Consider the following 23,467-nt stretch of genomic DNA (forward strand, 5'->3'; position numbering starts at 1 on the left):
AGCTGCTCTCTCTGGTTAAGGTTGTGTGTCTCTCAAGAGTCAGTTCGTATTTTTTCCTTGTTTGTTTTGAGCCTTTCTAGAAATTTTGAGGTAACACAAAAGAATAGTACACAGCTTGATAAAACCATATGTTTAGTGACATGTGATGGAAAATGAAGAGAAGGATACTTTACTGGCTTTTGGTTTGTTTGGGCTTTTTTAAATTGCAAATTATCATGTTTCATCCAGCTAAAATGCTGGTAGGGTCTTGGACAACCTCCTGTAGCTGAGGTCTTACCATGACACCAGACTCGTGTCTTTACTGAAGAGGCTCCTGTTATGATAAGAGATTCGATTTTTGTGTGTGTTGTAGGTTTTCCAGCCCTCAGCTGTGGGCTGAAAAGGAAGGGGTTATTCCTATTATGTAAGTCCCTTATGCATGAAAACAATTCTCATAATCAGATATAGTGAATACATACCATGTTTTATTATGGTTTAATTCCTTAACTTTTTCTTCAGATAAATATAACTTATTTCTCTCAAGGCTAGACATGCTAGCAACAAAACAGCCTTGGGGATAGTAGCAGGTTTTGGGGTGAATATCCTAAACATGGCTAGACTACTGTGAATACCGAACAGTAGCTTTGAGTACAACTCTAGGTTTAGGCCTGGTTTTAAAAATAGGCACAGAGAAAACCCATGTTTGAAATGAATTCAGGTGTTATTCCCTCTGGAAGAAATACGACTTTCTGGGTCATGTCCTTAGTTAGCACATTGCTTTTCATCATCTGTTGTTTGAACACAGGTACTGTTTTTCAGGAAGTGACTTTAAAGAACTTATCTCCAGCTAAAAATAGTTGCCGGAGTAGCCCTCCCTCTATTACTTTATGTCCTTTTAAACAAAAGCCTTGGTTCCTTGGTAAGGAGCAATGTGCTTTGTACTAGCAGGGTGAAGGAAGCTGGAAAATTGAAGAGTGCTGTAGGACTTGGAGGTACAATGCAGTCACATGTGCTTCATACATGGGGAAAGATGGTTCAGTGAGTGAGGAAGCCTACTCTGCCAAAACAAATTCATGTTTGCTGTGGCTGCACGTAGTGTAGTTGTATCTGGCTTCTAGCAGCCTGAGACTTTGGGGTGTCCCAGGGAATGAGTGAAAACCTTGCTTTTTTGTATAGTTTCAGCTGTTTTTCTATGGTGTAGCTGTTAAGCAGTAAGCTTTTGGTAACAATATTGTGGCTTCAGCCTGTTTTTTGGAAGTTGACACCATAGAGTGGGTTTGGTTTACCCAGATTACAGCCTCCTGTATTGAGTGATGCTTGTAGTGAGGTGCACTAAGGCAAGACTTTAGCATCATCTATTGCAAGTTAGTATGTGAAATGAAAAGTATGAGAGTCACGTTGTCTTCTATAGTTAATTTCTGAAGTGTGTAATGGTGGTGTGCTGGAGAGTGTTCCCATGTATTGCAGAGGATCATACACAGGGATGGATGTTGAATCAGTATTGGCCTGGACAGAATGAGTTAAAGAGGAACTGAAGAAAAAAGTTTTCAATCTTTTTCCTGCAGTCTATTTTGCTCTAAGTACTTTACAAGTTCTATCTAACAAGATGTCCAGAGAGAAATCAAGTGTATAAGAGAAACTTCTTCTATCTGCTCAGTAACAAGACTCTGTTGAGCCACCTGGACCTGCACTCAGCCCAGTATTCCAGCTGCGGCAGTAACATGGAGCCACATGTACTACATGAGAGGAACGAATGGCACCCTGATAAAGGTGGGGTGGCAGACCACAGCCTTCTTAGGGTCATTTGTAGAAATTTGGTGTATATAAGACAAGCTCTTTTATGTACACATCTGCTCTTCACAAGTGCTAATGGCTTTCTGATTAGAAACATATATAATTATTATGAAATCTAGGAGTCTTGTGGTTTTTCATGTTTTTTCTAATGAAATTATTTCCTGGGAAATAAAGATGTTTGTAATGGCTTTTCCAGTGATCTAGCAAGAGTGGGTTTACTTGGGAATGTGGAGATGCTTTTCGGAGGTGAGGTTTGTGTTGAACTTATAAATCCATCTTTTTAGTGATACCTTTCCTATATTTGTCCTGTTCTCAACACTGATAGATGGTTTAGCTTCTGTCTTTAGCTGAGTATTTTTTGGGGTTTTTGTATTCTGTACTTCAGATTTTTATTGCCTGCCTTATTTCAGTGTTTAGTGACATGTTAAACAATGACTACTATATTCCACATGTGGATTTTGTGTAATTTACATGCAGCCACTGCCTGTCTCAAACTGTTTTTTGTGAAGCAATCTGTATTCATATACCTCTTGAAATTTAACTTTTGCCATCATTTTTTGCCATATTATTTTGCTCTATAAGGAAGAAATATATAAGTGCATATTCCTGAAATAAGTCATCCTATTATAATCAGTTGGTACTTTCACCATCTTCCTGTAATTACACACACCCTCTCCCATAGTTAATGCCCTTTCCTTTGTCTTAGGTGGTATTGGGAACTGACTAGTTGGTAGAATGTTGTAGGTAGTAACATAAACAATCAAGCAGTACTGCTTGGAGAAAAGCATAATGACAGCTTGAATTACATTGCTATTTTTTCAGTCCATTTTAAAAACATAATTATATTTTGTTGAGTATAAATAAACTTCAATATTCCTCAAAAATAGATGCATATCCTCAAACTTAATGTGTTCCAGGCTATATTCTTCTGCCTGTCATCTCTAGTTGATAAATTCTAGACTTTATTTTTGTCTCAATTCAAAAAGTAAATGAATAAAAAATGTTTCTCAACACATACTGTAATCATGGAAGTTATTCATAATTTTGAATGGTGTCTGTTCACAGCGCAATTTGAGGATGTGATAACATCATCCTCTGAAGTTAATGTGTTGTCTTGAACAGAGCCTTTAATTGGTTATGTTCTGTTTTATCCTAACTTGTAATGATTTTTTAATGTATATCATTGATGATTACAAATAACATAACAAGTATATCAAAGCAAACAAATAGTAGGTACAAAAAAACCTGAGTTACATTATATTGACATATATATTTGCAATTTTTTTAAAAAAAATTATCAGTCTCCACAATACTTTCTTCGAAAGGGAATACTATAGTCCACATATATTTTGATAAGGAAAACAATGTTTCTTTAGAAGTTATAAATTATTTATTACATAAAGAAACGATTGCCTGACTAGATAAGCTAACTTGGAGGAATAACCTAAAGTGTTATTGTAAGACTCGCTATTAATTGTGTGTTTGCAAATCACCACAAAAGTGCAAAATATAACTCTCCTTTAGGTATTTCTCAGCAGTTGTTTGGGTCATATATATTGAAAGAGGGGTTTTAGTGTTTAAAAATGATTTGAGATTTTTTTAGATCATCATTGGTAGTCCTCTCAAGTTCTGCAGGCGTTTGCAGTCTGCAGGCTTGCCCATGTCATACTGTGTTTTGAAGATTAAAGTAGAGCTGGGCTCAGGTCTGGTGCAACAGTAACCGCTGCTGGAGGTAGCAAAACTGAAAAGGCTTACAGGTACTGGAGATAAATTTGGATGGAAGGCAGCGTGGTCTCTAAGGTAGCAAGTGAGGGCAAAAAAGATTTTTTTTTTTTTAGTTCAGTAGGTTTGAACAGATGCGTCTCACCTTCAGAAGGAAATTGTACTGCTGTGCTTGTGGCAAATCTAGAGGGGTCTTTCTGTAGCTTTTGTCTTTGAACCTTTGAATGGAACAATGAAGTATTGATTGGGCTGGAGGGAGACTTGTCTGGTTCAAGCAAAGACCACAGCTGGAAAATACTTCCAAGTTCCGACCTCTACTTGGCTTTTGTTACACAAAACAGAAAGGCTTGTGCAGGAAAAACCTGAGGGATGGGAGATGACAGTTGTTATTTTTGTCTTGTTAGTTTTGGAGCAATTTCCTGTGTTTTTAAGCAAGTAAAGTGATCATGTGACTCTAGGTTGGACAGTTGTGTAAGTCAGGCTGGATGCAGCTATTACCATGTATGTTCAGAGGAGTCTTGAAATTACTGGGAATAATTAGTAACTTTGATTTCAGAGTTATTAAGCAACTTTCTTGACACTTTGATCTTATGTTGAGTATTTTTCTTCAGAGAAGAATATTCCGTTTCTCAATTGAAAATCAATGCTTAGCTTTGATCCAAGACTGCATGTACTCTGAACCTTCTGTCAAATGTAATATTCACAGCAAAACCAATTGAACTTTTTAACTTGGGTCATTGAAATGTGAGCTATGACTACTACAGCAGGTGTTGTTCCCTAATGCTTTGGAAACACTACAGTTATTTGCCCCATTATATGTGAGAAAAGTCATGAGTCTGTCTCTCGTTTTGGTGTGGTCTCTAGTTAGTGTTAATTTCTGAAGTCTGAGTTGCAGAGCCAGTGCTGAGCAGTGATGGTAGGGAAGGACATTCAGCTGTGGTGGAAGACTAAGGTTACTGTTGTCTGCTGACAATACCTGCAGTAAGTGTTTACATTGAAATTGAAGTGAATTGTACATGTATAAATTAATATTTCTGTGTTGCTTAGACATGCTTTGTTTTTCACAGATAAGACTTTCTTTTTTTGGGTATTTCAAGTGGAGCGTTGTTTTTGATATTGTTATGGAATATAACAAAGGAGAACTAGTTTGAATTGTATCCTTGCCAAAGCATTGTAAATATTACAATAAGCATTACTGGTTATGCGTTTCTTTTTAGCAGCAGTTATGCAATTAATACCTTTGCCTCCTCTGTCCTTTAGCATACTAGAGAAAATACTTGGTAACCAGAAATTTGCAGAATGCATGTGGGGAGAACCTGAACATGTGTAGTTGTAATGTGAAAGTGGTATTGCTGATCAATAAAGAATAATAGGCAATAGGCTGTACACATTATAGTTTGCCTGAAAGGTGTTTTTGGGAATGTGGGAAAAGGGTCTCTTTGTTAAATAGGTAGCACCAGAATTGTGTTGGTAATTTTTATATTTACCTAAACAGGCAGCAGGTCTGAGAAACTTGATCTTGCTGGAAGAGGCAGTGTGTGATTTTTAAATCCTTGTATGAATTGCCGAAAGGTATTGACAGAGGGTTTGGGGTATTTGGGGTTTTTTAGTTTAATTTCCCCTAAACAAATGAATATAGAACTGTCCACCTTGGGAAAATAGATATATCAGAAAAGCATTCATGTTGGTATTTAAGTTCTGCTTAGTTTTTGTGCATTCTGTGTGTTGATTTAAAAGGAACCTGTTTGGGCAGGGGGGGAATAGCTAAAGATTGATACAGCTTAGCCAACTTGCATGCTAATGTGGAGAAACGGTCAAACTAAAACTGAGCTAGCACAGAAAATGGGAATAGCTGTACAAACCCATTTGTTTCCCAGGAGAGATTTTCTGCGTGACCAGGAGACCAAGGACGAACCTTGAAGTTACTGTCTGAATAGACCCAGGAATGCCTAATTGAGCAAAAAGATTCAGTTCAGCAGGGGTGGTAGCAGGAGCGCAGGGGAGCCTTCTGCCATGCGTTGTCATCCAGCTAGTTTACTGTCTTGCAGCAAATACATGATTTTTGTGTACTTGAATATTATTATTTTTTATAGTCCATTATTTTAAACAGTCCATACTGTTTAAAAAGTTTTTAAAAGCATGTTCTAAAGTCCTCTGTGATCCCATTGTTGGTCTGTCTGGTGCCTTTCTCCTCACTCTGTTCTTTTGCATTTTCTGGTAATTTTCAAAGCCACTATTCACCTTCAGGCATGCTTGGAAAAAGAATACTGATCTCTGTATCAAGTCCTTAAAAGTCATGAAGGTCCTTAAAGTTTCTTACAACTTTAGGTAGGTCCCTGCCTGAAAGTAGATGAGGACTTTCTGCTAAGAGAGATAATGTTAAGTACTCTGCCTGAAAGACTGTGCCTTGAGTGCGTTTGTTATTAGACATGGATGAATCTTCACAGATGGGTGCTGTGGTGAGCACAAGACAAACATCAGTTGAAGCTTCTTGTTATCTGGAAGACGGAATAGGAAATCAAGTTTGACTTATGACACTCAGAAAGCTACTTTTTTATGTGCTGTAGCTGAAATACTGGAAGTAAGATAAAAAGATTTACGTATGCAGACATTCATTTGAAGCTATTGTTAGAAGGCAGAAGCTGTGAAAAGTTTGTGTGGTCAGGGCCGTAAAAGCAGTTTCTTTCATCACTGTGGGCTTGAACAGATGCGTTTCGGAACAAAGTTCTGATGAAATCCTTTTTGTTGCAATGATTGATTGTGCTAGTGATATGATGCCAAGGTAGTTAAATCCTGAACATCTGGCAAGGTGTTCGACCTGAGCTTACTGAAAGCCTCCCACAAGGCAAATGAGGTTATGTATGAACAACTTTACACAGATGACTGTGCTTTTATTAAAATAATATAGAACACCTCAGACTCATCATAAGCAAGTTTGCTGGGGCAAAGAAATATAAAGATGCACTTTGAATATGAGGAAACCTAAGGAATGTGCTATGCCTGTTAATACCTGAGAGACTATAGTGTAACTGTTTTATAGTCAGCAGGCTTGAACTCGTTGCTGGGTTAGGTTTCCCTCTTATTACAGTTAGTTAATCAGGGCATGGACGGAGACATTTATTTCATGATCCAGAAGTGAAATGCTGTATGTGGCAGATTCTTCAAAACAGGTTGGTACTGAAGAGCAAGGCAAAATTGGCATTCTACCAGGTCTGCTATGCGTGAGCAAAATACTGGAACTACAGACCTGGGAGGGGAAAAAAAATCATCTTATTAGGATATGTACATGCTAAAACAAGGTGGAGCTGAAAAGAGGTTGCAAAGCAATCCTTCTGCTGCACGTAGTGGGGGTTTTGAGGTTTTCAGTTGTTCTTTGTTGGGTTTTGGATTTTTGTGTTTGTTTTTTTTTGAGTGAAGCCTGATTCTGAAAGGAAAAAAGGGTATAGCAAACTAATCATTAGAAAGACATTAACATTGAGGACATGTCAAAGAGGGCATAATTTGCCTCAGTGTTTAGAAACTGTTAAATATTTAGATACATCCATAAAACATGTTGTAACATAACCTGTGGTGGGTTAAGTCCCCTAATGCTGGAAGTTGCAAATACATGCAGTGTAGCAAGATGGAGGGGTTTGCATTACTTGAAGAAAAATAGTTTGGTGCCACTTCCAAATGCTATGCCATTCTTCTGTAAAATGGGGGGGCTGTAGATCTCAAATTGAATGTAATAAATCAACAAGGTGCTAAATTGGCTGTCATGTTGATAGATTCTGCAATGTTCTTAGTGATTTGTTACCTATTTTGTTTGAAGAGATACTTAATGTAATGTTTGAGTTTAAATAAAACAATCTAGACAAATTTGAGGCAAACTGCCTAAGAGCATTTAAAGAGTGATTTGCCTGTTTTGATATGTATCCTGACAAGCTGAATTTGCTGCTTCTAAGTAAATATTTGTTCTTTAACCTTTATGGTTTTGCAGCAGCTGAGAGTGAAATGTGATTATCTTAAGGTCAAACTCTTGATATATTAGCTGCAGGAGGTGGCTTTTGCTAAGTGTTTTACAAGTTCAGTGGGGTGGGGTGACCTTGGCTGGCTGCCAGATGGCCACCCAGCTGTGCTTTCACCCTGCTTCTCAACAGACCAGAGGGAGAAAATAGGATGAAAAAGCTTGTGGGTCGCAATAAAGACAGGGAGATCACTCACCAGTTACTGCTGTGGGCAAAACAGACTCAATTTGGGGAAGAGTTCTTGCTAGTTAAAAATAACCTTCTATAGGCTGGGTGTGGAGGCAGTATTGCAAGTTACCCACTCTTCACATGGAAGAAGGGGCTGCTCCATCACTTCTTACACCTGCTTAGCATGTTGACTTCTCCACAGCAAACCCCCTTTCTATTCCTGAAGTCTGTCTATCTTTACTAGAAATGTAAGCTATGGTTCAGCTGCTGGGTGCTCCTATTCAGCAGAACACATGTCCGAAAGCTTAAGTAATACATTTTCAGCATATGCTTATGTATTTTCCCCAGAAAATATGGATTTGAGCTCATGCTTTTCTAGATTAGTATTATGAACACTCAAAAATAGAAACTGTGCAGTGACTTAATTCACCATGAGTGAAAATGGACTGTGTGGCAGTCTCAAATATTTGCTGCTCCAGTTCAGTGTAACAGCTATCAGATTTTCCTTTGAGGGCTGGTATTAAACCATTCTGTAGGGGAAAAGAAGCACTTAAATGTGTGTGGGGAGACTGTGCTTGTATTGCAAAAACATCCACCTGATTTTTGTTTTCCTATAAATCATTATCTCACTGATTTTTCTGGGGGGAGGGTGTTTGCTTAAGGTGCTGCTACTGTTTTATTTTGTTAACAAGCTGTTCACCTGTCTGTCTTGCTTGTGTAATGATATTCTGTAGATAAGCACAGAGCAGCTGGCAAAGCTTTAAGCAGGCTGTAGCTTTTCTCATAGTGCTTGTTGTTTATGTATCCTCACAACCAATTCCAAATTGTCATATTCATTTTAGATTCCTTTTTCTTTTTATGCATGTGCCACACCACTTTTAAGACTTCATCCTATTTTACAAAATATGCATGTTGAGGGGAATTTTTTCCTTGATGGCTAGTACTTCAATTAGTTGGTAGATTAAAAGGAAAAAGAAAAAACACAACAAAAACTGAAATCCAAACAACGAAGGCCCCAAAACAACTGCTTACTTGGAGTAGCAGGGTTCTTCTTTAATAGGAAGAAAAAAAAATTGCTACTAAAAATTGAAACTTGAATTTAGTTACCTGAAATTTTGGGTCGCTTTCCTGTTAGAGTATGATTGTTTCTTATGGTTATTTGTTAGCACTTGGAAATCAATGCAAGATTCAAAGGACCTGTCCAGAGGAATGATGTAAGTACATTTGCTTACATATGAAGTGAAAAATCAACTGATGTAAAGAACTTGCTGGTATTCTTTTCTGAAGGAATACCTTGTATCTGTGGAATTTGTCATCTGCCAGTTAAGCCTACTAGTACAAATGTGACTGGCATAGTCAGTTTTCAATTGGGTAATTTTCTCTCACTGGAAGTCTCTTAATGTTCACAATAAATAAACTTGGGATGTTGTGCCTAAATCCTATTGCTTTGGGACAAAACACTTTTTCCTTCTCATAAGTCTTAGTTAAATTTAATTAGCTTAAAAGTAGCTACATGCAACATCAACTGTAAGCTTTAAAAATACTGTGTTGCCTCATCACTGGCTGTATTTAAACTGCTTAGGACCTAATTCTTGTGCCTTGTGCACAGAACATTACAGCTCATACAATTGAGTTCTTTTCCAAATTGTTAGGGTGACGTTTTCTGTACGTTGCAGTGTAGGATCATGTTCTTAATTTACACCATTTCCAAATTCTCATCTCAAACTTTATGTGCTTTCAATTCTGAAGTCCTTTTTCTGATTTCTGTGCTATGCAGTAATGGTTTGTATTTGGCAGTGTCTGATAATGCCAGCATTTATTTCGGGGAATGGAAAGTTTGAGGTTGACCCTTTATATCTGGGTATGTGACAACGCATTTCTTTCAGTTCCCTGAAAATGGAGTAGGCAACAGATTTAGACTGAGAACTGGGCCCGCAGTAATAGAAACATTTATACCATCCTTTCCCTTCCTAAAGGGGGAATAAAGGAACCTACATAGATGAAACACAGTTCCACTGATGTGAATGCCATGGCCTTTCTGTAAAGTGTTTTACCTGAGCTGTTAAAGAGTTGTGGCAGAACAGAAATTGTTGAGCAGGTAGTTGATGTTTATTAACCTTCCTGGCTAAGGAAGGGTAGCATTGTGTGGCACCTACAGCAATTAAAAAGTACTGCGCATGGCCTGTTGCCCAATATTGCCCTGTGATTGTGAATGCAGTTTCTGCAATGTGTAACAAAATACATGTATTTGGTAAAGGCACTTTTTACCAAGTACTACCTTGAAAAGTTACCCTGATGGATGTAGGTTTACTTTGTTTCCTTATTGAAAAGCAATCTGGATTTGCCATCAGCAAAATGCATTTAATGAATACTTTCATATAGTTTCTTTCCATAGGGATCAAGTCAGGGTTTCTGAGCATATGGGAAAGACATAAATTCTTAGTGTTGGAAAAATGCCACTGAACAAGTGAGATCTGGAGCCTTTCATCTTGGGTCTGTGGATTTTATTTTAGGCATGGTTGGGGTTTAGCTGTTGTCCTGAAGCCTTTAGATCAGCAGTTCAGAATTATGAATATTATTTTCCAGACGATAACTGACAGGCATCAGAAGATAGTCGTATCATTAGCTGGGATCTGGCTCATTTGCATGGTTACCTTGCTTCTGTTTTTCCTTTGGCTCATTTGGGATTATGTCTTCTGTCTCTTTTTGTGGTGGTGGGGGCTCTGTTCGTGTTGTAGTGCCAGTAAAAGAAAAAGCCTCAACAATACCTTTACTTTTCTACAAAGGATCGTGGAAATGGGAGGGATACATTCCCTTTCATGTTCCAGTTATGGGCTGCTGTCAGTTATGTTTAAGGTGATGCATATTTTATGTGTTACTTGAAGAGAAGCAGTATTGATACTTGAAGGCTGTTGTTAAAAATCACATCAAAGACACTTGCAAGCTTGTTTCAAAAGGAGAAAATCTTCCCCAAGAACACCTCTTATTTCTGGAAATGTATTATTTCAAGGAGATTCTTTTCAAGGAGTTTCTAGAATTACTGTATCGTTTGAGATGGATATGTTGGCACCCTGGCTTCTCATTGTAGTATCAGTTTTCCATCCAGCTGTTTGCTTCTGTCCTGATTGGGAAATCTGTGCTAGAATTTCTTCCTTTCCCAGTTAGTTGACACTTTTATTTATATAACAGCCTCTGGTTTTGGTAGACCAACTTGTTTACAAGATGTGAGAATACCATCTCTTCAGCTGGTAACATGCAATTAAGTAATCTTATAGACCTGTTACTGGTTTAATAACCTGTAACAGGTCTCTTAATTTGTTTTCCTTTTAAAAGGAAAGTATAGTCAGTATACATCCTGTTTGAAAAATCAAATCAAAATTCATTGTGCAACCTCATCCTAGTTGCTCTTTACTGGTGGGACTTCATGGGCAAAACTCGAGTGTAACTGGTGCAAGAGTTAATGCAACTTTTTCGTGTGAACAGTTTTATACTGACCTTGCGGATGGCAGGCAGTCTTGTGATTTTGATCTCTGACCTAATGGGAGTGGTACCTAATAAATAGTAAAAGTCATTAAAACAAATATTCAGCGAGTGATCTTTCACAAAAAAGACAAATAATGCAGTATTACATGACATGGCTAAGTGTTTAAAAAAAAGTAACTGATGGCGTGCTGATTCTGGTCTTTGTACTGAGTGGAGTGATAATTGATGTATATCATAAAATCAGGATAGTAAGTTACGACTCACCTAAGTGCTGATTTCAAATCTGTGAATGTACTCCAGTGGTATGGTAAATTATGTCCTGGCCATATAGGTACGCAGGATAACTTGGACCATTTGCTGGGCTGAATCCTTTTGAATGTTGGTTGTTGAATATAAACAAGTACTAAGACAGAAGGCACAGGGTATACCTGTAGAATGAGGTTGCTACTTGGATAGCTCATACTCAGGACAGTGTTGGGATGGTAACAGACTGAAAACCACAACAATACCACCACACACAAACTTACACAGAGCCCAGCAAAAATTCCCTCCAAAAATCAAAACTGTATGTGCAACCTACAGCAGCAGCATGGTTAAAGGGGCTTCTGCAGTCTGTGGATATGGAGAAAGTCAAATAAGTACTTGGTGCTTTAGTGGAAAAAGGTAAAATGAGTAGTATCTAGAAGTTGAAGTCCAGCAAATCAAAACAAGAATTTAGTTGCATAATTTGGTGGTAAATGTGATTAATTCCTGAAACAAACTACCAGGATGAGTGGTAGGTTCTGGATTAGGTGCTTTCACATGAAGTCTTTCTATTAATTTGAGCCTCTGAGAATGGGAATTACTAATTCTTATTCTGCCAAGGAATAATAAGTAATTTGGAGGGAAATAACTAAACCATATGTTGCATAAACTGAAAGTAAACATTGGCTTTGAGCATGGCACTATCTCTTATTTTCTGCTACCAATTGGAACAAATTGAGTTTAGAAAGTTGTGGTTATTTGCTTTAAATGGCCCCCTGTGAAGAGATTTAGTGTCATGCAGCTTAGGCTTGCCAGGGACCACATATGATTGACACAGTTAATCAAAGATCATGCAACTAATCCACACCAAACATAACACAGTAGAGAGAACTCAATTAAAACTATTGTTCCTTCAATTTAAAAGATCAGCCACATGGGAGCAAGTATCTCAGCCAGCCTTACTTGTTTTGCTTGAGACCAGTCTTAATAAACTGCCTTATTTTGCTTCCCCAGTAGAATTTAGATGTTTATAAATCAGCAGTCATGCTTTGCCGCAATTCTACACTTCTCCTGCATCTTTAGTTAACAACTTTGTCTAGAAAGTTTTAACTAATGTGGATAAATGCTGATGAAAAAAGTAAAAATCTGAAATAATATAGTTGGGTAGTGGAAATGCTGAAAGAAATGCTTTACTAAGCCTTACTTTATAAATGCAGAAACTTAGAGCTAGACAAAATTAAGTTTGGTAGTTTAATTATAGGCTTTCCCTCTTATTATCGTCCATTTTGAATTTTGTTTCCTTCCCTGACCATATATTGCAAGCTTTACTTTTCTCCCTGGGCAGGCTGTAGTGAAGACATTATGCAAGACTGTAAATTTTTGAGAGTTTATACTTGGGTATTGAAACTACTTAATACTTTCAATGTCATCTATTATTAAGAGGAAGAATATGATTAGAAAGGCTCTGTGTTTTGTAAATAGTGGCTGCTTAAAGAAGAAAAGAAACTAACACTTTGGTTACAACATTTCAACTGCCTGAAAATACTTTTCATTTCTGACTTGCTTCAGAATTTGGGTGGTGTGAAGTAGTGGTGTAGGAAGCTGCTGGGCAGTGTGACTGTTCACAGCAATATTAAAGGTTGCCTTAAAATCACTGTATTCATGCACAAGTAAGGCATGTAGGAACAGGAGTTGATGCCTCTGTTTTCAGGGTGGATTGCTGTTGTCTCATTAAGTTGCTGACTGGGAACCAATTCAGCATGTAACACTGAGGGCGTATTTAGCATCACCTGACTCCTTGATCCTGTCAAGTATGGAGGATGTATACTGTTTTCTTCAAAAGCTGTTAATACTCTGTTACTCCTTTTCAGGGACTGAACAGCTGTGCAGGTTTTAATGCTTTTGCACTATGAAGGCCTGAAAGGATTCTTTTGCAGGATATGTATTTTGTGGAGGCTAAAATAGGGATTTTAACAATATGGTGTGGTATCTTATGTTGAAATTTTTTTTGGAAGTAAGAAGCAAAAATAAGTGCGTTTTTTCAGGGACTCCTGACACCATTTAATAGTGCTCTCACTGCTTCTGAACCTGTTTTGCTGTTGGCAGAGGGTTGCCATTAATCTTTCTGTGTGATCGAAGACAGTTCCTGTCTTCTGGACTAGCGCTGCAGAACTGGGTTTATGTGAAGCATGAGATTCAGCTTTCCAATATGCCTTTATCACCTCTATTAGTGCTTTAAACCTGTGGTTTGCTTAGAGCAGCATTTCTGATACCACTGCATCCGTATGCCAATCCCTTAAGAACTTTTGGTGTTTTGTCCTTTTACAATACTGAAAATGTTTCAGAGAGAAAATGCTACGGTTTACAAGATACCTCTCATTATACCCTCAGTGGTTTTGTCATTTGCCATTTGTTGCATTTGGTGATGTTGACTTTTACAGTGATGTTATCTTCAGTTTAGTTGTTGACTAATTTCTTCACTGTATTACATTTGTTTCTGTTGGTACATGTTTTGCTCTGCTGTACTCATCTTGTACATCTTACTTAGTTGTCATGGAAAATGTGTTACTGGGTAATTTCTATGCTGTTGCTATTAACTTTAGTTTATAAAAGCAATGTTTTCTTTTAACCCAATGGATTTCTGTACCTGGAAGTTCTCTCCTATGTTGTCGTTTTATCCCAATGTTTGAGTCTCTGGGAAATGCTTCCATACAACTTTGTCTCTATTTTTACTGGTTCTACACATAAATAGGTCCTTCTAAAAGTATTTTTGTATTGCTTCATTTTTCAGTGCATTAAGAATCAATTTCAGACACTTTGCAGCTATTTTTCAGTAGTATCACGTGGGTTTTTTCTTTCATCTAGTGACAACTAACTGTAATACCCAGTCTACAGTTAGTTTATTAATGTTTCTGATGCTGTGATTAAAAACAATTATCTTGATTTTATATACATCTCTGACAAATCTGTGTAAGTTTTACTGATGACTACTTCAGAATAACATGAGGTTGTCTTATCTAAGCCCATAAATGTTTAACCAAGTTGCTGGCGCCTGCAGGTAGGAAGAGGGAGGGAGTAGCTCTTTTACTACTATTTATTTTTTTTTACTATTATTTACTACTAATGAAAGGGATAAAATTTTATTAATATGTCTCTTTTTGGTGTTGTATTGTTTCATTTTTCTGTTATTGCTGTTAAAATTGCTGTTTTGTTTTTATGTGGCAAAAAATCCTTTGTGATAACTCTGTCCTTAGCCACTTGGAAGACTTGTGGCATAGTTGTCATGCTGTAATGCCTTGTTTAGTCACATTATTTGCTTTGTGAAGTCTTTACATCTGTTTGTCTATGGTAATGTATCTGGTAGATTCAGTACCTTTTACCTTCTGTGGCTTGATTCTTGTGATACTCAAAGTGAAGATTCTGACCAGGTAGCAGTGTCCATTGTGTTGCAGGGGTTACCACAGTGCTTGGTAGAATATCACATTGCTTGATAGATTTCAGGGGGGGTGGTTTGTTTTTTTTTAATTTGGAACGCAACTTTGTCTTGTTTTGCCTAGAACTGAAGTGTTTAATAAACAAAACTGGTGATTCAGTTGTTTACTTCACCAGATAATTATGGCACAAGTAGTAAGAATGCCAGGATGGTTTTGGAGATAACAGTAGCTGAGTAATGCCTCAAGTTCATTAGGTGAGAGGTTTTGGGTTTTTTTTCAAGGTAGAAAAAATTTCTAAGTGTGCATAAATATCTCAAAAGCACTCTTATTTATCTGGCTTAAATGTAAAAAAAAAAAAAATGCAATAAATTAGCTGAAGTGGGTTTTTATTTGCAAAAATCATGTCATTTTGTATATGTCTCTGTTTCCACTACAGAGAACAGACCCACAGCTCCTTGCTCAGTTCTACTATGCTGATGAGGAACTAAATCAAGTAGCAGCTGAACTGGACAGTTTGGATGGAAGAAAAGACCCACAGAGATGTACGCTGCTAGTCAACCAGTTTCGTTCTTGTCAGGTAATCATAATGGCACTTTACTGATTTTATTGACATTTTTGTGTACATTAAACGTATTACATATTATTTATTGTATTAATTCTTATTGTCAAATCCTTTTATAATGAACCTTTGGCAGATCTATGCCTTACCTTAGTTTAAAAGGTAAATTTTTTGAAAACACGATCCATAAATCAAATCTACTACATCTCACTTAAGAGTGTTGATGCTTTCCCTTCAATAAGAGCATATATTAAAGACTTTGTTTCTTTTACTTAAAATAAGCATACAGACCTTAATAGAACATAAGAAATAATTCAAAATTTCAGGCAGGATAAAGTAGCCATGTCTTTTGTGGCTGCTCAGCTTTCTGCTAACTTTTTGTTAGTAAATGAACTACATAAAGACAGCTGTTAGTGTTGATGATTTTTTTTTTAAGGGATATTATCTGCTTCATGTAAATAGTCTTGAGGATGAGAGGAGCTACTGAGGAACCAAGGAGAAGAGGGGTTTTATCTGTAAATTTTGTCAAAAGTATGAATCTGTGTCTGAGTTGCTGTGGTATAATTTAGTTCACCTAATACGAGACTCCTGAGAGCATTTGCTGAAACTGCAGCTATAGTTTGACTGAGGCTTGAAGGGAGAACAACCAGAGACTTGCTAAGACCAATTAAGCTAAGTCTAGCTTTCTAACTTGGATGGTTTTCTGATTTGAATTATGTCCTGGTTTTGGCTGGGATAGTTAAATTTCTTTCTAGTAGATGGTATTGTGCTGTGTTTTGGGTTTAGGATGAGAGTAATGTTGATAATATGCTGAAGGTTTTGGTTGCTGCTAAGCAGTGGTCAGGGACTCTTCAGCTTTTCGTGCTGCCTTGCCAGCACTTGCTTTGGGGACACATGAAGCTGGGAGGAGATACAGCCAGGACATCTGATGCAGACTGGCCAAAAAATATTGCATACCATATGATGTCATGCTTAGTATAATAAACTAGGGGAAAAGCTGGCAGGGGACCACTGCTCAGGAACTGACTGGGCATTGGTCAACAGGTGGTGAACAATTGCATTTTGCATCACTTGTTTTGAATATTCTAATTATTATTATTTATTTCCCTTTTTTTCCTGTCGTATTAAACTGTCTTTGTCTCAATCCATGAATTTCACTACTTTTTTTTTTATCTGATTCTCTTCTCCATCCAACTGTGGTGGGGAGCAAGTGAACAGCTGAGTTGTGTTTAGCTGCCTACCAGGTTAAACCATGACAATTTATTAAGAAAAAAATCAGAAATTGAAGAACAAATTAAGAAAATATAACTGTCCCTCTCATACTGTATGCCATTCTACACCAAGTTTTTCAGTAGTAAAATTCAATTTTTTAGAGGTAAAACTATTTTTGTGGTACACTTCATAGTTGCACAAATGCTTTGATACTTCCTCTCCCAGTCACACCCAAGAAAAACAATTCAAACTGAAGTAGGTTCAAGTCCACAATACACCATGCTCAGGTGGTAGGAGGATTTCTGTATCACAAGTAAAGGCTTCCTGTCAAGTCAGGAGAATTTTAAGTGGAAAGACAATAGTAATAAAGAACTGTTTACATCTCAGCCAAATGAAAAATGGCAGTTAAGTGTAAAGTATGTTTTCCTTCACCCATTGCTAGAATTTCTTACTGTTACTACTCATAAAACATACCAAACTTCATTGTATCAAAGAATTTAATCACTAATCAAGTTGAGATGAATTTAAGGATAGTGTCCTGATTATCATAGCAAATGTTCACATTAATTTAGCTGAGTGTTGAAGTGAAAAAAAGTCAAGTATTATGTGCTTGATTGCAGGAAAATTAAATTTTAAGTGTGTGGGTTTTGTTTGTTTTTAAGAGCACCTACAGAGAGAGTTGACAGCGTATTATTATGTCAGAAACAATATTAATACTTCTAACCTGAATATCTTCAGTTTTCTACTGTACTGTCCCTAGAGAAAAATGTGGAGTTGAAGGGTTGACCAAACTGGAAATTGTAAGTTTAGTAACAATCAAAATTCAGTGACTTGGAGGGGAAAAAAACAGTGAAGAGATTTATCTTGAAAGCTCATTGACTTTAGTCTGCTGTGTGATGGATCAGCTGTAACTAAATCACACTTCTATCTGACTTGTTCTTATAAACCTCCAGTAATGGACCTTCCACAAACTTTAGGCAAATTCTTTCCAGACTGTTTTTTTTTAGGAAAGGTCTTCTGGTAAGAAGGGTGGATGAACAATATCATCGTGCAAGATCATCTCCCTGTTGGTTGTTTTATCCCTGGAGATAACAATTTATTCCCTGTTTGTCTGCAGGTTCTCAGGCTTTCTGATTTTTTTCTTGTACTACAGGCAGACCTGAGGAGGTGTTCAAAAAGTAGCTTCTCTGAATGTTTCACTTACAGAAATGCAAGAAATGCAGAATCTAATAGCTCCTTGGTCAGTTTGCTTGGCTGGTTATATAGTGACTCACCACCTTGTGACTCTTGGTACCTTCTAATGCCTGGTAATTTCTTAATTTGTCACACAGATTGATGTTACTAAAACAATCTGTTGCTAGAGGTGAAAGAAAAGATGAAGATGGTTTTATTTTTTCATGTAGCTATTCTTGTAATTTTGAACTTTCAAAGTTCTGTAGACTAGGTCAGATGCATTGTCAAATGTCCTGTCAAAAATGGCTTTGCTAATTAGGACTTTTATGATTATTTTGTATTCCTTTGTGTAAAATCAAAGTTTTCTGCTTTTTCTGTTTAAGAATGTCATGTAAATGCCAAGCAAGGGAAGGGTCAATATTTTAGTAAGGATTCAGAATGTAAGTATTTGCTAATAAAACATGGCATGATAAGAGGAAAAAGTACTTTTAGCCTAAGGTACGGTGGGAAGGTGGAGAACCAGCAGCCAACTCTGCGGTCAAAATGGTTGTAATGGAAGGTTGTGTATGTGAATGTAGTGATAGCAGCTACAATGTGCAATACTTCTGTGATACCTGCAATGGCAATTACACAATTCTGAGACCTGGTTTTTGAGAAATGGGCTCTTTGAGTCTTCAGGCAATGGTTTTGAAAAGGAACTTGAAACCACAGAACAGTTAACCAAACTCACAGTCTTTGCATAATTTTTCCCTTTTTTTTTGTTTTTCCACATGTTATTAAGGTTTCCAGGTTATTCCCATGTTTTTACCTCCATGAAGTTTACAGAGGCATAATCTTTCTATCAGGTTTCAGTGTGTTCTAGGGACAAAGTTTTCAAAAATATATTGTCCTTTTGTCTTTTCATCTGGTTTTGGAGTTATTTCATTGTTCCTGGATTGCTTATTTTCAGATTTGAGTGTCTGCTTGATTAACATATGTTTTGAAATTGGATTTCATTTTATTAACTAGAGAAGAAAAATACCTTTTAATTAGTGTGATATTTCTGAAACACCAACAAGTCTTAGAAGTCGATTCTTTTTAGAGAGAGGTTATATTCTGTTAGCTCTTCAGATACTGTTAAGATCCAAGATTTAGATAATTGTGTTTTTAGCTTTTGGTACTATTGCTAAAGAGCTGTAAGGTTACTATAGTGTGTGAACAGATTCAGACAAAAACAGAAGGACTCTGCCTAAAGGATGTAATGCTTTATAGTGGACATCATATTTTTTATCTTAAAACCAGCAGTATTAGTGAAGGCAAGTTGAAGGTATGGTGCATTCTGTTATTCCTGTGGATATGCAGAGAATATCAGTCTTCAAGACTGATACTTCTTTAGTAAAGAACTGTAACTCTAAATCTCGTCTTACACTGTTTTGCCTTAGCACTAAGCCATTTGATTATAAAAAATATTTTTTACAGTAAATTAACTTTTCAAAACTTCTGAAGGTCTTGCAACTTGAATTTCAAATACTGTGAGCTGACTATAGCATGATTCCGAGTGGCATGTATCTGAGTAAGAATCAAGGTAATGGTTTTCAAAGCTTCGCGTCTTATTTTTACGTTAAGGTGATATAACAGTTTTTCCTAGTTACGGTAGCCTGTTATCAAAATGACATGCCTCATTTTGCTTTGGTGTTTGCATGTCTGGTAGAATATTGTAAGAACATACCTATTAATACAGTACCTTGCATTTATTGTGTGGTTAATACCTATCCAACAGAATAAAACATTTCTTCTCTATCTGTTCTGTTAAAGTGACATTTACTTCAGCATGAAGATGTGCATGATGAAAGCTATGCACGTTTTTCTTAAATGAAAGAAGAGGTTAGGTAGGGTGTCATATTTCAGGTTTTTGAAATTTTTTTGTTCATTTTATGATGGTAATAGAGGGAAAGTACTTTTTCTTAAGGAAAACATGCTTGCATCAGTGAATCTTCAGTAATATGCAGTGCTGGTTCATCTGAGGGTTTTTTCCCTGCAACACAAATAATTCATTGAACTATTTTTGTTTTAGTGGTATAATAAGGTGTCCTTTTCTAGGCTGCTCGCAACATCACATGGTATTGAATTTTATAAGTAATGGTACTTTGCTACACTTTTTAATTTATCATTCTTCAAATTAATTGGCCTCAATCATTGCTATTTTCCATAGATTAATATCTTGTTACTGGAGTTGATAAAAAAACCAATTAAGTTCTGTAATATGTAACAGTAAACCTAATTCTATTTAAATAGCTGAAAAATTATTTTAAACCAGTTTAAGAGCAAAGCATAAAAAACCCCTTTGTTTCTAACTCAGAGGTTTTGTTAGGACTTCATAGGTGCATAAGTACTTGACATTGTGGAGATGTTTTCAGGATCATAGTACTTGCTGTTTCAGTATACTGAGAATTACTTCTCTGCATACAGTAGCAAGGCCTCAGAATAGCATATGAGTCAGTTCCTAGCATGATTTTATCAAAATTATTCCTTGAACTGCAGATGGTGTTTCAGCAATGTGTAATTCGATCTGTTAAAAGTACACTGAGAAGGTATTTGCCCCATCAGGGCACTGGGTGAAGCAAACTGTGGACTTGCCTGGTTGTGTGACCCCTCCCACTGTACCACAGAATAATAAAATGCAAAATTTGTAATATCCGTAAAACATGACTGTTTGTGGCTAACTGCTATGAGTGATGGATGTTGCATTGACTGGTAGCATATTTTACTGGCTTTTCATTCTTTTTCTGCTGTTTGCTTGGGAATCACGTTCTGGATAACTGTGACTGGCAGTCCAGCATTTTCAAGTCAGCTATCAGCAGCTTCAGTATGCTGTAACATTAGGCTTCAGAATGTAGGCTTTAGTGGGCTCCTTCATGCGTAGGTCACTCCTTCATACAGTGGGTGAGCAGCAGACACCTATGAATCTGAACCTCATTACTTATCACAGTGTAAGTTAATGTTGCTGAAGAATCGGAGCCCTTAGAGAAAACTGAAGCATATTTCAGTGTTGTTACGGCTTGTCTGTCTCAACTTCTGTAGAAATATAAAATAGGTGGTGAATGTTCTTGAATTCTTCAAAAAGGAAGCCTTAAAGGAGCATTCTGTCACTATGTGTCAAAGGGCAAGCTGGCGGGGAAGATCACCAGCCTGGTTGAACAGAGAGCTTTGTCTGGAACTCGGGGAAAAAAGGAGAGTTTAACACCATTGGAAGAAAGAGCAGGCAACTCTTGAGGACTTCAAGCCTGTCGTGAGGTTATGCAGGGCAAAGATTAGAGAGGTAAAAGCCCCCAGCCAGAGCTCAGGATGGCCACTGCTGTGAAAGATAACAAAGTATTTTTTAACAAAAAACAGGAGGAGGGCCAAGGGGAATCTCCATCCTTTATTGGGTGCAGCAAGGAGTATTGCCACAAAAGATGAGGAAAAGGGTGTAGCCTGGAGAGAAGGGGGCTGGGGGGGACATTACTGCTCTGTACAACTGCCTGAAGAGGTTGTAGGCAGGTGGGGGTCAGTTTCTTCTCCCAGATAACAAGCAACAGCACAAGAGGAAATGGCCTCAAGTGGCACCAGGGGAGGGTTAGATTGGATATTGGGAAACATTTCTTCACCGCAAGGGTGGCCAAGCATTGAACAGGCTGCCCAGGGAGGTGGTGGAATCGCCATCCCTGGAGGTGTTTAAGAAAACTGCATAAATACGGTGCTTAGGGAGATGGTGTAGTGGCGGACTTGGCAGTCCTGGGTTAATGGTTGGACTTGATGATCTTCAGAGTCTTTTCCAACCTAAATGACTCTATGATAGTGCTATCAAAAATGCTGTTTCAGCCAGGCTTACTCTGTATTTCTTCCAGCTCAATTTAACAGGTGAGAGACATGAGTTGAGAATCAAGTGTCAATAACAACAAAGCTTTGTCCTGTTGTAAAGTTATAATTGCTATGTAACACTTACACCATACAGGCAGAAGGAGCTTTACCATAGAGTGTGGGAAGAGGCTAAAAATGGGCTGTGGGAAACAATGAGTAAAGAGTAAAATGCTGCCAGGAGCCCATCTGGGTAATCTCCTTTGTCACAAAGGAGCATGCTAAAGTCATGGAATCATAGAATGGTTTGCGTTGGTAGGGATGGTAAGGATCATCTACTTCCAACCCCCCTGCCACGGGCAGGGACACCTTCCACTAGATCAGGTTTCTCCAAGCCCCATCCAGCCTGGCCTTGAACATTTCCAAGGATGGGGCATCCACAGTTTCTCTGAGCAACTTATTCCAGTGCCTCAGCACCCTCACAGTTAATAATTTCTTCCTTATATCTAAGCTAAACCTACCCTCTTTCAGTTGAAAGCCGTTACCCCTTGTCCTATCACTACATGCCCTTGTCAAAAGTCCCTCTCCAGCTTTCCTGTAGCCCCCTTTTAGGGCTAGAAGGCTGCTTAAGGTCTTCCTGGAGCCTTCTCTTCTCCAGGCTGAACAGCTCCAACTGTCTCAGCCTTTCCTCATAGGAGAGGAGCTGCAGCCCTCTGATCGTTTTTATGGCCCTTCTCTGGATTTGCTCCAGCATGTCTGTGTCCTTATGCTGGGGGCCCCAGAGCTGGATGCAGTACTGCAGGTGGGGTCTCATGAGAGCAGAGTAGAGGGGGGAAAATCACCTCCTTCAACCTGCTGGCCATGCATCTTTTGATGTAGCCCAGGATATGGCTGCCTTTCTGGGCTGCTAGAGCATGTTACCAGCTCATTTTGTTTTTCATCTATAAATGCCCTCAAGTCCTCCTCAGGGCTGCTCTCAATCTGCTCAACCTCCAGTCTGTATTGATACTGAGGATTTTCCTGTCCCAGATGCAGGACCTTGCATTTGGCCTTGTTGAATCAAAATCAAATTTTTAATTAAAAAAAAATTATATTCTTCATCTTTGAAATATGCTTTTTGTGTATCTTAAAAGCATAAAAACATTATTTGCTTTCTTAAGCTGGAGATGGATGGATAAGGCAGTCTAAAAGTAGGGTAGCTCTGTATGTGATACTCTTTAGTGTCTCATGGAAGCAGTGAAGATTGTTTGATAATGGGTTACTTAGCGTGTCGTTACCAATTTCAGCTTGATACAGGGAAACCAGTCCAGTAACCTTTCACCTCAGCTTGTACCATGTACATGGGCATATTTCTATATTGCTTTTTTCTTTGATTTAGAAACACCACCACCCCCCCCACCCCCAAAATAAAAAACCACCACCACCACACACAATGCTGAAGTTGCTGCAGGATTTGCAAGATGCCTACTAAAATTCCCTGAGTGGAAGAGGGCCATGACTGAGCTGTAATGAACTGTGTTATTGAACTTGCATGGATTCCTTTGTAGTGAGGAAATGGAAAGGGTCTTCAGAGTGTGACTTCTGATTTTTTTTATATACATATTTAAAAATAAATTAAAGTTTGTGTAGAATGGAATGACAGCACAGGTGGTGATCAATAATGCATAAGGGTGAAACTGAAGCTAGATTGACAAGTTGATAAATAATGAAAAGGGAACTTATCTTTGTATACAAAATACAATTAATTTTTTATCAGTAAAAAAGGGATGTAATTATATTATATTAAATAGTTCATGCTGAGGAAGCCATAGGTTGTTATTGAAGGGACTGTGTTGTGAGTTTATACTGCACCATCTGCTTGCAATGACCACATTCAT

General features: G+C 37.7%; 1 protein-coding gene across 4 annotated transcripts in view; it reads left to right on the plus strand.

Moving 5' to 3' along the window:
* ZFYVE28 (zinc finger FYVE-type containing 28) overlaps nt 1–23,467 on the plus strand; it is a 165,867-nt gene that overhangs the window by 64,266 nt on the left and 78,134 nt on the right. For all 4 annotated transcript variants that reach the window (XM_037386406.1, XM_037386415.1, XM_037386421.1 and 1 more), the window contains exon 2: nt 15,267–15,407. In XM_037386406.1, coding sequence (XP_037242303.1) covers nt 15,267–15,407 — 141 coding nt within the window. The remainder of the gene's footprint in view (nt 1–15,266; nt 15,408–23,467) is intronic.

The sequence above is a fragment of the Falco rusticolus genome, chromosome 1, assembly GCF_015220075.1.
Source record: "Falco rusticolus isolate bFalRus1 chromosome 1, bFalRus1.pri, whole genome shotgun sequence".
NCBI lineage: Eukaryota > Metazoa > Chordata > Aves > Falconiformes > Falconidae > Falco > Falco rusticolus.